This window comes from Anomalospiza imberbis, chromosome 18 (genome assembly GCF_031753505.1).
Source record: "Anomalospiza imberbis isolate Cuckoo-Finch-1a 21T00152 chromosome 18, ASM3175350v1, whole genome shotgun sequence".
Taxonomy (NCBI): Eukaryota; Metazoa; Chordata; class Aves; order Passeriformes; family Viduidae; genus Anomalospiza; species Anomalospiza imberbis.
The window spans coordinates 3,864,577-3,877,275 of record NC_089698.1 but is presented as its reverse complement, the minus strand read 5'-3'; the positions used below and the strand labels follow the sequence as shown (position 1 = coordinate 3,877,275).

Here is a 12,699-nt window from a genome sequence, read left to right as displayed (position 1 = left end):
CCAGCTGTGGGCAGGTGGGAGGAGAGGAGGAAGCAGAGGACAGCGGAATTAACTGGGAAGCATCGGAATGCAAAGTGTGCATTGCTGACTGGATTATTCCAGATCAGGATCTCTCCATAAAACCCTTCCACGTGTAACACAGAGTGGGGCTCAAGGGCTGTCCCAGGTGTTCCTCCCTCATCCCAGGTCTCTGCCTCTGCAGGTGGGAGAACAAGGACGTGTATGCGGCCGCCATCCGGAGCCTGCGGATGCGGGAGCTGCAGACCCCAGAGTGCATGACAGCAGTGAGGGCAGGGCTGGGCTCCATCATCCCCCTGCAGCTCCTGACCACACTCACCCCCCTGGAGATGGAGCTGAGGACCTGTGGCCTTCCCTACATCAACCTGGAATTCCTCAAGGTGCTTTGGCTACACTGCTGTGGGACACAGAGGGGGATCCTCCCAAGGGAAGGTGGGAAGGGAGAATCTTCTGCTTCTGGTGCAGCCAGGACATCCTTGGGGAACTGCTTGGATGCCCCTTTGCCCCCAGGGAAGTTTATTAAGATTTCACTGGATTCAGGAAATAATAGGGTGGGGCTTGTGCAGAAAAGAGTTTGAACTTCCTTTATTTAAAAGTGTAGTGGGGAAGATTCCTGAAGGGAGAGGGGTGAGCAGCAGTGGACACTTGTCCCTGTCCCCTCAGGCACACACCATGTACCAGGTGGGACTGATGGAGACCGACCAGCACATCGAGTTCTTCTGGAGCGCCCTGGAGATGTTCACGCAGGAGGAGCTCTGCAAGTTCATCAAGTTTGCCTGTAACCAGGAGAGGATCCCCTTCACCTGCCCCTGCAAGGACGGCGGCCCCGACACCGCCCACGTCCCCCCCTATCCCATGAAAATCGCCCCCCCCGACGGCGCCGCAGGTACGGAACGGCCGCTTCCCAGGGGAAAGGAGCTGCTTCTGCTCCCAGCTCTGTCCCAGCCTGCAGCCCCCCTTTAACTGGTATTTAATGAACAGTGACAAAGAGGGGCAGCTGGTTATGAGGGTAAATCAGGAGAGAATTGGGGTTTAAATGACATAAAGCTAAAATTTCACATAAAACTTGAACTGCATCCGGTGGAAAGTTCCCTGCCCATGGTGGGAGAGTGGAACTGGATGAGCTTTAAGATCCCTTCCAACCCAAACTGTTCTGGGATTCCACAGTTAAAACTTTGCCCTGTAGGGATGCAGAGAGACTTTGCTATGTGTCTGAAAAGCTTCTAAAATCATTAAACTGTTGGAAAAATACTGCCATGAGGCCTGATGGGAGAAGCACAGAAACATTTACGATCCAAAAGACCCACAGCAGGCAGGGATAGGGTTTTGGATACCCTGAGGAAGGGAAGTGTTGGGTTGGGTTTTAACCCCTGCTGGTGGCTCTCGCGCAGGTTCCCCGGATTCCCGGTACATCCGAGTGGAGACGTGCATGTTCATGATCAAGCTCCCGCAGTATTCCTCGCTGGACATCATGCTGGAAAAGCTGCGTTACGCCATCCACTACCGGGAGGATCCGCTCAGCGGCTGAGCAGGAGCAGGGAATGCCTGGAGGTGACTCCGTGACTCTGCCCAGTGGAACCCCTTCAGTTCCCATCCAGCACCTCCCGTGGGATGAGCTGGGGGTTAATTTATTTCCTGAACCTTCGTTCCCATTACAGTAATTCCCGGAAGACTTCCATTTTGTATTCGTAGACTTTGTGGTGGACTGGTTCTTTTGCTGCCTTGTTTGTGGAATATTTGTAGGATAGTTTAGTAAAGACCGGTTTGTGTATAATTTAATTTGGGGAAAAAACCTTTCCACCTGTACATTTCTAATTTTGTAATCCACAATGGTCTGCCCCGTGCAAACACCACTGGCAGGGAGGGCATTCCAAGGCCAGGAGCCCTCGGAGGGGAAGGCTCACGGATCGCTCTCCCCCGAGAGGTTTTTGAGTACAAAAATGCCAAGTTTGGGTGTGGGGAGGGAATCACTGCATGGGCAGGAGCAGAGCACAGGCAGGATTTGTGGCATTTGCTTGAGGTTTGAAGCAGGAACTTTGCTGCCAAACTGCTTTTCCACCTTTCCACCACTTTCCTTGAAATTTTTCTAAACTCTGACCAAGCACACAGGGGCTGCCACAGGGAACTGGGGGGTTCAGCTCAACACTTTTGGGAAAATTTCCAATAGAACAGTGAAAGGGTCGTGATTCCATTGGGTTCCCGCCCTAGATGTTCTTGAATGTCTGCTTTGCTTAGCTACAAAATAATTTATTGTAATTAAAATATGAGCAGAACAAAACAGCTTCTCTCCAAAGGGTGTAAGATACCACAGTCTATCCCAAAAATCTGGGACTTTATCCCATTTCCCAACGAGCGCTCAGAACAACCAGGGGGTGCTCAAACACCTGGAACTCGTTTTTGTACTCAAAAATCTTTGATCCAAGAGCAAATTATCCTAAAAACCTCTGACACCCGGCAGGAGGACGAAGTCACCCATTGGAAGATAAAGCTCCTGGTCTGTGTGGAAAGCTGGGAGGCAGCTGCGGAGCAGGAACAACTCCACGTTTCACTGGTGTTCTGTGGAATGTTCTGGATGGTTCAGAGCAGCCCCTCCACAGGCGTCTCATCCCTCGCCAGGATTTTTGGGACACTCCAGCTCTGCTGATCCCTCGGATCCTGAGTTCTGAGGAAGAGACCATCCCGGAATCTGTTGGTGCTGTCCGTGGGTTTGTGCCGGAGCGGGGCTGCCCGGGAGGCTCTGGCTGAGGTGACTGAACCTTCAGCCCGGTGTCCCGTGGGCCTGGAACAGCTCCCGGGAATCCCAAATGTATTTATTGTACATTATTGTGAATAGTGGGAACGCTGAGTGCGTGGGATGCCGGAGAGGCGGTGTGAGTTCGGGATGGGTGTCCTTGTTCTTCCGTGAGCGAGTGGGACTGGGAATGCGTGTGCAGCAGTCGTAGGTAGTCGTCGGCATCCGGACTCTCCCAACCCCGTGGTTAGGAAGCTGTTACCCTCCCAATGCATATTGCCCTGTCCAGGGAACAGATCCATGTAGGAAGAATATTTACTCTTGAATCTCGTCCATTTCCTGGTAGAAGCGTTTATGTAGCTCAGAAACCACTCGGAGCAAGCGGGAACACCTGGAGTTTACAAACACCGAGGGAAAACAAAGCCCAAAGGGCGGCTTGGAGCCGGATTGTTCCCAGACAGGGAACGTGGGGAGCGCCGGCTGGATTCCACGGCAGAGCTGTGGCCCCGGGCTGGGCTCTCTCTGGGCTTCTCCTGGGTCCAGTCCCGAAATGCTGAGGGGCCATCCCGGAGGGCTCCGTGTGCCAGCGGTTCCCAAGGCTCCAGTTCCAGCTGTGAGTAAGAAACTGCTGCTGCTGTGTGCGTGCTCCTTTGGGAAGCACATCCGAGTGGAGCACACCTGCACCCGGCCCCGGGCGTGTGCTGGAACGTTACTTGATCCGTATTTATTACAGTTAATTATTTATGATTACAAATAACAAACTTCTCGTCGCTGCCATTTGCACCCGGGGGTGTAAATGAAGCTTCTTCTACGGGACAAAAGTCGCACCAGTAACCAACTTCCATCGACTTCTGTTTGTTCTGGAGAACAGGATGAGCCCCACAAGAGGAATTGTGGGAGTTTTTGGGCTTTTTTTTTTTTTTTTTTTTTTTTTTTTTTAATTCCATGCTCCTGGGAAGGAAGTGCTGCAGCACCTCAGCTGTGGCTCAAATGGCCTTTTAATTAGAGCTTTTCTAATCATCCTTAATTCCTCGTGCTTTAAATGAACTTGACATTGTCTGTACTAGGCTTGTTTGTCGAAGCAAAGATTGGTTTGTGATGATGATTATTATTTTTTTTAATATATATTCATTCAGAATGTAAAATTATACTAAACAATGGAAAAACTCTGGAGCTGGGTATTAGTTCTAGCTTGGTGTGTGTCCATCTCGGTTCCATACACGGCATTAACCTGTAAGTGCTCTTGGCCATCGAGTGTACACCTGCATAAAGGAGATTCTTAACATCCCTGGAGGTGTTTGTGTCCTTCTTTGGGGCTGCAGGAGTGGGATCTGCTGCTGGAGCTGCCTGAGGCAGAGGAGGAGAAGGGGGAGAAAGGGAGCTGCAGCTTCTCTGTTGGAATCCCACTTCTCTGGGTTCTTTGTGTGTACTTGGAACAAAACGTCAGGATTTTGTACCAAAGGGAAGCACGGCCACTGCTGAGGTTGTTCCTCTGGGATGTTCCTCTGGGATATTCCTTGTGCCTGAGGCACAGCACAGGCTCTGCCACCCCAGTCATGAATTATTTGTCATACTTGATGATTCCTGACCCATAGCACCCTGTTATCCATCCCAAACCTCGGGGACCAGCTCCCATTCCCTGACCTTCCCACAGCCCTTCTGCCTAGGAATGGGAAGAACAGAGGTTTGGTGTCCCCCTGTTTTTAAATACTTTTATTCTTCTTTTCTTGTCTAAATAAACACATTTGGTGGGAGCATCTGTAAAATGTCTTTATTTTAGGAGGGAGTTCCCTCCAGCCTTCGCTGGGCTCTGGCTGTTCCAGTGGGCTGGAGCTGGCACCTGAGACAAGGCCTTGGTAACAACCCCACCCCAGGGGTGGCTTATTAGCCCTGCCAGTGCCATCTGCTGCACCTCCTTAATTAGGCTGATGCTCACTGGTGTTATCCAGGATCTGCTCCACTTCCCAAAGTCCCAGGGATTCCAACAGGGAGGAATGGATGCTCAGCTGGGGGCTGTGGTCCTGTGTCACCCCAGGGGACAGATGGCACTGCACAACGGTTTGGGACAGCATCAGAGAAATTTTATTCCAAGGAACTTAAAAAGCTTTAAACTTGAAAATGCAGCATTGAGAAGCCTTGGAGCCTCAACCCTCAACCCTGCTCTACGTGGGACAGGCCTGGAGCACTGACTGCTCCCTGTTGCTGTCACCAGCTGTCCATGAGCATTCCAGGGCAGGACACACCCCGAGCTCGGGGTGGCACAAATCCCATCCCAGGGTGACACAAGGAGCCCACATGGACACAGAACTCAGGTGGAGCCCAAGATGAGGCTCAATTTGATGCCTTGGGGGTGGTGCTTGAGGCAATCAGAGACATAAAAACCTGAAGTTTGCTCTCAGAGATTAAAAATAGAGATTTAGAAAATCATCACTGCCTAAAAATTGAAGCTCAGTGTCAGAATTTGCTTGCGCTTGGACCAATGAGTTTGGCGGGGGCAGGGGTGGGTGCTCCATCTTTTCCACAGGCACTGGCTCACTCCTCCGGCTGTCCGGCTGCTGGGCTCTGGGCTTTTGCCTTATGGGAAGGGGAAAAGAAAAATGCTGTTTTCAGATATGACTCAATAATGGAGGGCTGTAAAAAGCAGCTCCTTGTCCTGGCAAAGCCACCAGGAGCTGCCCCTGCAGCCTCACCTTGGAGCTCCGGCGCCGGAGGCCACTGCGCCCGTCCGACAGCCCCAGGCTCCTTCCTCCTGCGGCGCTGGAGCTGTGGGACAGGGACAGGGACACCTTCAGGGGAGGCAAAGCCACCCGTGCTGCATAAACACAGGACAGCACAGCAGGGAGACAGGGAAGGTGGAGGGAGAGGCCCTTGAGTCGCCTCTGACCTTGGCCCAGATGTTTCAGCAGCAGAACCAGCTCCTGTTCAGAGCCCAGGTGAGAGCAGAGCACTCCCATGGACAGGTAATGAGGCCTTAACCTACATTTTATCCCAGTGACCAGTGGGTCTGTTCTATTTTGAGGCAAAAACCTAAATTTCTTGTTTGAAACTCAGATAAGCACCAGCCAAATTCAACTGAGTGAATCTGAAAGCCTTTGAAAACCCTTTCAGCCACAGGCAAAGCCAAGGGGATCCAGATTTGCACCATAAGAAGGGGAATGGACCAGAAGGCAAAGGCATTACCTTGGCTGGGCTGGAGAAGCTCTGGAGGAGTTGGAAGTGAAGGTTTCTGCCTGGAAGTGCTGAGCAGGTCTTGCCCGAGGTGCTGTCCCAGCTGCAGTGTCACCTCTGTCCTTCCACGTCCCCTCACTGCCACTCCCCTTCCCGGGCTTGCCCCGCGCGGCCGGCGCGTCACCCGCTCTCCCTGGAGGGGACAACACCGCGTTCCCAGCCTTGGCCGCCTCCGTCCTCAGCCTGGTCCCTGCAGCAGGGCACAGCCCCAGCTTCCCAGAGCCTTCTGCGTGCCAAGGAGAAACATCTCCTGCAGGGACAGGATGTGGAGCTGAACAGGAACAGTAACTTCAGCATCAGGAACAGCCCCAGTGCTCACCCCAAGGACACAGTTCCAGTGATTTCATCCTCCCTCCCTGAACCCAGACCAAGAGCAGAGGATGAAGATTTTTGAGAGAGAACAGGGTAGCAGCATCTCCTCAGTGCAAGCACAGGGGAGCTCAGGCTGTGCTCTGCCCACACCTTGGTGCCGGATCCGTCGCCGAGCCGGCTCTGGCGATTCCCGTCTGTCCCCGTGGGGCTGAGCCGGCAGCTCCTGAGCTGCAACGTCACCTGTGGGGCTGGCAGGGCGCAGGTCACAGTGGTGCTGCAGCAGAACACACAGTGCTGGTCAAGTGAAGCTCAGTCAGGTGAAAATTCCTGGGAAAACACTGCGGAGCAGCAGCACTTGGAGACGTTAAGGTGAGTAGGGAATTGTGGAAGCCCAAAATGGTTTAGAGATCTTAAAGCTCGTCCAGTTCCATCCCCCTGTCAGGTTGGACTGGGCTTGGAGAACCCTGGGTTACTGGAAAGTGTCCCTGCCCATGGCAGGGGGTGGAATGGGATGGGCTTCAACATCCCTTCCAACCCACACCATTCTGGGGTTCTGCGATAAGCTCTGAAGTTTTATCAGATCTCACTTCCAGAACAGATTTTGCTGTCCCCAAGGAGGGGAGAGGCCCAGACCAACCAACCCAACCCCAGCTTCAGTAGTTTTTTGGGACTAGGAATGGGAATGAACCATGACACAGAGAATGGGTGAGCTCAGCATTCTCCCATCTTGTCTGGAGCAGCAGCAGATTCCAGAGGACTCTTCCCTGGGCACGCCACTCCCAGGGCTGGAGCCTGTTCTGTACTTCCCCTCCCACCCAGTTTCACCCTTGTGCTCCTCTCCCCTCAGCTGACTCATCCAGGGCTCACTTCATTTTCTCTGTGATTCAAACATTCTGATTGTGCAACTTCAGGCCCTTTTGTTCGGTTTCATTACAAGAACTTTCAAATTAATCCAGTACTTTTCAGGAGGAGCCTCAGTGCAGCACAACCCTTCCCATGGATCCCAGAGCTTTGTGTGGGAAGAGCTGAGCCAGGGGCAGCTCCCTAAATTCCTGGAATGTGCCGCAAGAGCCCTGGGACTGGGCCCATCCTTGAACAAGGGGTTGTGAGCCAACAGAGCCTGTCCTGTTCAGTACCTGGTGATGAAAGAGAATCTCCTCTTCCAGCTGGATGCCACAGAATTCACATGGAATCATGATGTCTCCTTCTGCCTGGACAGCTTGGGGCTGGGATGAAGGGACAGTCCTGTGGCTGTTGGACCCCCCAGCTCGCAGAACACTGCACTCCCATGGATTTGGAGAAGAACTTCTCTTACTGAACGAGGCAAAGGCACTTGCTGGGTTACACCCTGTCTGTTACATAAACAACACAGAAAAACCACCTTTACTGGTGAGCCAGGTGGGCATAGAAAACCACTTTCCTTGGCAAAGACCCAAATGCCAGAAGTCACCACACCCTTCTCAGTGACAGCCACAGAAAAGTCTTCACTGCAAACCCCAAGACACAAGGAAGTCTCAAACCTGGTGAAGGATCAGATCTTCAGCAGGACACAGCTCCTCACAGAACTCGCAGGGCAACATGATCGTCTCCTTGTCTGCAAGAGAAGGAAGGATTATGTCCTCTGTGGGTGCTGGTAAAAACACCTCCTGCTGTGTCATTAAACCCTGTGGTGCCATTTCTCCTCTCAGAACAAGCTGCACTCCAGGATTCCCCCAGATCCTCCTTCCCACCATTTTTACTTCCACAAAAACCTTGTTCCCCACCAGGGCTCCCACCATACACCCAGGCCAGAGACCCACCAATTTAATAAGCTTTTATTTCTTCACTTGCTGCTTTGCTTTAGGAATCTCAAAATGACTGATATTGATATTTTAAAATACCTAGGTAATCTTTAACATTCCAAATTTTCCTTTTCCCCTCCCCTCAAATTTAAGGATAAACCCCACCACAACTGTGTTTATACCTATTTGGCTGTGGTGTGATGTGCTAAAGGACCCTGGAGAGTCACAGGAGATGTTGGACAGGTCTGTTTCATCATCATAGGCAGATTGTCCAGGCTCTTTGGTGTAGTCATATTCCCAGAAATCCCTGGGAATGTCAGCTGCAGTATTACGGTGAGGATCATTCTCACTTTGCATGCTGAGAGCCAACACATAGTCCAGGTCAGCATTCCAGTCTTCAGGAAGTTGGGAGTGAAGGGTTTCAGGTGTCTCCAGCTCATCTCCTTCAAAAGACAAATATTGTACATTTGGGAGAATATCAAACCTGCCACCAGCAGCTCCCTCTGGACATCAGATTCAGCCCCAGGGTTTCTCCTGGAGTTCAGCATCTCAAAGCCAAGGGAACCTCTAAAAAATCCAAGAGGATGGAGAAAAATCCAAATTTTATTCCAAATTACAGGGAGCAAACAACTCCACTTTCATTTTTAAGCCAGGTACTTTGAGACAAAAAATAAAATGAAGCAACTGGGCTTTTATCCCAGGCACCTCAGCACTCCTGGCTTACACCTCATTCCATGGGTTAACATTCCCACCTGGTGCCTCTGGAGCATTCACTATCCTGTGTTTTCACAGAAAGGAATCACAAAACCTCATACCTGGACCAGCTACCAAATGAGCAGCCAGTTCTTCCTTCCTTTGTCCACTTAAGGGGTTCTGTCCCTTAAGATTCTGTCTGTCCTTAGGAGTTCTGTCCCTTAAGATTCTGTCTTCAGGGGTTCTGCTCCTGAGGTTCCGTCCGTTAAGATTCTGTCTGTCCTTAAGGGTTCTGGTCTCTGAAGATTCTGTCCTTAGGGGTTCTGTCCCTTAAGAGTCTATCTGTCCTTAAGGGTTCTGGTCCCTTAAGATTCTGTCTTTAGGAGTCCCTGCAGCTGTGTCCCTTAAGGGGTTCTGTCCCTTAAGGGGTTCTGTCCCTGCAGCTGTGTCCCTTAAGGGGTTCTGCCCCTGCAGCTGTGTCCCTTAAGGGGTTCTGTCCCTGCAGCTGTGTCCCACAGCAGCTCTAAATCTCCTTTTCCCCGCTCTGGCTCTTCCCAAGCCCAGCCCTGGTACCTGCTCCCCGCTGGCCCCTCCCGGCTCCATCCTCACTCCCGGAGGCCGGCGCTGTCCCGCTGCCCTTGGCTGCCTTCTCCTCCTCCCTGCCACAGAGCCGCGGGTGCTCCCTGAGCTCCCTGAGCAGGACGTTGCGGCCGCAGCGCCCGCAGGGCTCGGTCCTGGCCCCGCAGTAGAGCTCGTGCTCCTGGAGCTTGTTGAAGGCCAGCTGGATGTCACAGAACTGGCACAGCACGGGGCGCAGGGGGCACGAGGACGCCTGGGAAAACACACAAGGTTACTCTTCCCACGGAGTTTTCTCAGCTTTGGAGCTCTCTGTTGTGTCCTCAGCCACGTCCAAAGGAGTAACCAGGAGCAAGCTACAATGTGGGAATGCAACAATGATGTGTTGGAGGCACAAACTCGGCAGCTGAAGCTCTTCAGACACTCAGGACATGATTTCTGGACTTGGGTTTTAGATACAACCCAAAATCCAGTTGCACTCCATGAGCACAGCTAAAATCCACATTGGTTTTTAGGGAACAGACTTACACCTCATTTGCTGCTCAACAAGAACTGCTTGGACATGCTCTTTACCCCACACTGAATCCCCTTCAGAAGGGGTTAAAAATAGATAAAATATGTGATATTTGCAGATACTGCACAAATGAACAACCTGCACTAATAAAACATCATCATTTGCTTTATAATCCAAAAGAACCACAGGCAGGATTAGCTACTCCAGGGTTTAGAACTGGACAGATTTCCGAAGAAAATCCTTTTTTTCTCAGCAATCAGCAGGCTGAGGTGGCAGTTCCAGAGTTGTCTCTAAAGGAGCCCACAGGAAGGGAAGGGATGACATTTATAACAAGATTGTCTGTGACAGCAGCCAACTGGATTCAGAACTCAGAAAATCCCACTCTGGCCTATTTTAGTTTATTTTACAGGCTATTTTTAAAGTCTGTTTGGACAGACTGAGTTATTACAAGCCACATAATGGCTCCAGCAGAAACATGAAACAGTAAAGGAATGAAAAAAGTCACGTCAATCATACTTCAAATAGCTATTTTTCAACTGACAAGGACAAAAAAAATCACCAATTATCACAGATACCCCTTTGATATGAAGCCCTGAGTGGCTCCAGGACTTTAGGGCAGTTTCCAATCCCTTCTCCCAGAGGGTGTGAGTTTAGGAAGCATCACTCAGCTAAAAGACGCACAAGCCTCAGGCTGGAATCCAGGTGCTGGCTGACAGAAAGGCTCTGGAATCAGTGAAACACCGGAGCATCCCCCAAGGGTTCAAGAATATAAAATCCACCAACCTCGTGATCCTTCAGGAGGCTGCTTTCCATCTTCATCCTACATTTGCAGGTGACCTACAGCAAAGAGACCTCATTAGGAGAATTTCCACAGAAATGAGCAGCTTCAGAGCAGAGATGTCTCTCACCTGCACATGTTCAGACTCAATGTGGTTCTTCATCTCAGACTTTGGGATGGAGTCGCTGCAGTAGGGGCATATTTCAATATTTCTTCTACAGTGGATTTCATGGATGATGAAATTGACTGCAGGAATATCCTTTTTGCTGTGAGAAAGTCGCTGAGGTTATGGAGCAGAAACACACTGACAACAAATCCAAGCAGTCGCTCACAAGAAGAAGATAATGCTAAGAAAGATTTCAATGAATTCATGGCTAAAAGTGAGTAGAGAAAGGCCCAGCCAGGCCTCAGGGCTCCGGCACAGGTGGATATTAATGTATTTAACATGCAAAAGTCACACTGCATTCAGATAAAATCCAGGTGGATTTATGTCCTTATGTGAAAGGGAAATCTTGCAGCACAAGTTATCATCAGGGATCAAGTTAATAAATTAGTCTGAGAAGATAAAAGTTTCTTCCTGAAAATAACTTGGCTCTGAGAGGTCAAACAGTGCTTTGGAAAGCAGTCAAACAGTGCCTTCTTTATGCCTGACAGATCCTGTTCCAGGATAATGGAACCATGGAATGGTTTGGGTGGGAAGGGACCTTAAAGCTCTCAGGAACACCCTCGACAGACCAGGCTGCTCAGAGCCCCAGCAGTAACAACACTGCTCTGCACCCCAAAATTCCCCAACTCACCTCACTTTACACCAAAATCCCCCAATTCACCTCATTTTTAAGATGCTCGTTTTCTGTCTTGACACCAAACAGAACCGAGGCACCTGGAGCTCAGTCCTTACTCCTGCCTCAATCAGGCAGCATCATTTCTACACGGATGATGCCCTTTCCAAGAAACCCACACTGAAAACACCTAAATGATTTTTATAACCTTTTGTTTGCTAAACCCACAGCTGTTCTTTCCCCTGCAGATCCCAGGCAGCCAAAAGCCTGGCGAAGCAACAAAGTCCAACAGCGGCAACTGAACTGCACAGACCAAGCAAACCAGGCTGATGTTGCAAGAAACTGTCTGGATTCTCATGTCTCTTGGGGAGAAACAACTACAGAAAAAGTTAATTTCTTTAGCTGCTTGAATTCGACACACAACACTGGGCTCTGCAGAGAGGTGTAATCAAAGAGAAAAACTTCCACAAAAACTCTGCCTACTGATCCTATTTTCGTATTTCTGCTCCTGAGCCACGGAACTGCTGAAGAAAAAACTTGGAACTGTGTATTTTGTGCGGATCTCACTGAAAAGCGAGCCTGGATTTCCATCCGAACGTTTCGGTTTCTATTTAAGTTCCCTACTAAGCCAGAAGGGAAATGCAACGCCCCAGCGCTTACGGGAAAGGCCCTGCGGTGGTCTCGGGTATTTCACCGCGTTCCAAGGACTGGTACCCCGATGTGCCGGCGGGGTCGGTTCGGCCTGGCCCACACCGAGTCCGACCCTCACCGACCCCGGCCCCGGGCTGGCCCTCACCGACCCCGGCCCCGGGCTGGCCCTCACCGACCCCGGCCCCGGGCTGGCCCTCAGCGGCCCCGGCCCCGGCCTGGCCCTCACCGACCCCGGCGTTCACCGACCCCGGCCCCGGGCTGGCCCTCAGCGGCCCCGGCGCTCACCGACCCCGGCCCCGGGCTGGCCCTCAGCGGCCCCGGCGCTCACCGACCCCGGCCCGGCCTTACCAGTTGCCGCAGAGCCGGTACTCGGCCGCGGGCACGGCCGCGATGGCCATGGCTCCGTGCGGTGCCCGCTCCCCTCACAGCCCCGGGCACCGGGCCCGGCCGCTGCCGCCTTGGCCCGCCGGGGAGAGCGCTGCAGGGACCGGGGCGGGCCGGCGAGAGCGCGGCCCTGCGGGGATCGCTCGGGAGTGCCAGTCCCGGGTCCCCCGGCCTGCTGAGGGTGCCGGTGCCGGTGTCCGATCACCGTTGCTGATCTCCGGTGCCCCGGCCCGGATCTGTGTCGGTGGCCCGGC

The 12,699-nt window shown here is 52.0% G+C and overlaps 2 protein-coding genes across 7 annotated transcripts in view; one reads left to right on the top strand and one right to left on the bottom strand.

The window, feature by feature from the left end:
• The window catches only part of HECTD4 (HECT domain E3 ubiquitin protein ligase 4), a 66,256-nt gene extending 62,219 nt beyond the window's left edge, over positions 1-4,037 (top strand). For all 5 annotated transcript variants that reach the window (XM_068208577.1, XM_068208576.1, XM_068208579.1 and 2 more), the window contains 3 exons: positions 203-398; positions 682-904; positions 1,410-4,037. In XM_068208577.1, the coding sequence (XP_068064678.1) occupies positions 203-398; positions 682-904; positions 1,410-1,546 (556 nt within the window). In that variant the 3' untranslated portion in view covers positions 1,547-4,037. The remainder of the gene's footprint in view (positions 1-202; positions 399-681; positions 905-1,409) is intronic.
• Positions 4,038-4,808: 771 nt separating this feature from the next.
• On the bottom strand, positions 4,809-12,574 carry TRAFD1 (TRAF-type zinc finger domain containing 1). 2 transcript variants are annotated; one of them, XM_068208585.1, is made up of 11 exons: positions 12,410-12,574; positions 10,762-10,897; positions 10,637-10,690; positions 9,337-9,595; positions 8,253-8,513; positions 7,810-7,883; positions 7,426-7,641; positions 6,440-6,563; positions 5,930-6,248; positions 5,440-5,512; positions 4,809-5,323 (listed from the first exon to the last, which is right to left on the bottom strand). In XM_068208585.1, exons 1-11 carry the CDS (start codon positions 12,457-12,459, stop codon positions 5,282-5,284), a joined length of 1,608 nt encoding a protein of 535 aa, XP_068064686.1. In that variant the 5' UTR covers positions 12,460-12,574; the 3' UTR covers positions 4,809-5,281. The 2 variants fall into 2 exon arrangements, with proteins under 2 accessions (XP_068064686.1, XP_068064687.1); XM_068208586.1 differs by having other exon boundaries at positions 5,930-6,227; positions 12,410-12,572.
• Between the last annotated feature and the right edge of the window lie 125 nt (positions 12,575-12,699).

Bases quoted from the DNA above. Each gene is read 5' to 3' on its own strand.
- TRAFD1 (XM_068208585.1), bottom strand. From the start codon at position 12,459: ATGGCCATCGCGGCCGTGCCCGCGGCCGAGTACCGGCTCTGCGGCAAC. The intron at 7,884-8,252 runs GTATAAACACAG...CTTCTCTTGCAG, and splicing joins ATCACACCACAGCCAAATAG to ACAAGGAGACGATCATGTTG. The intron at 6,249-6,439 runs GTGTGGGCAGAG...GTTCCTGTTCAG, and splicing joins GCGACGGATCCGGCACCAAG to CTCCACATCCTGTCCCTGCA.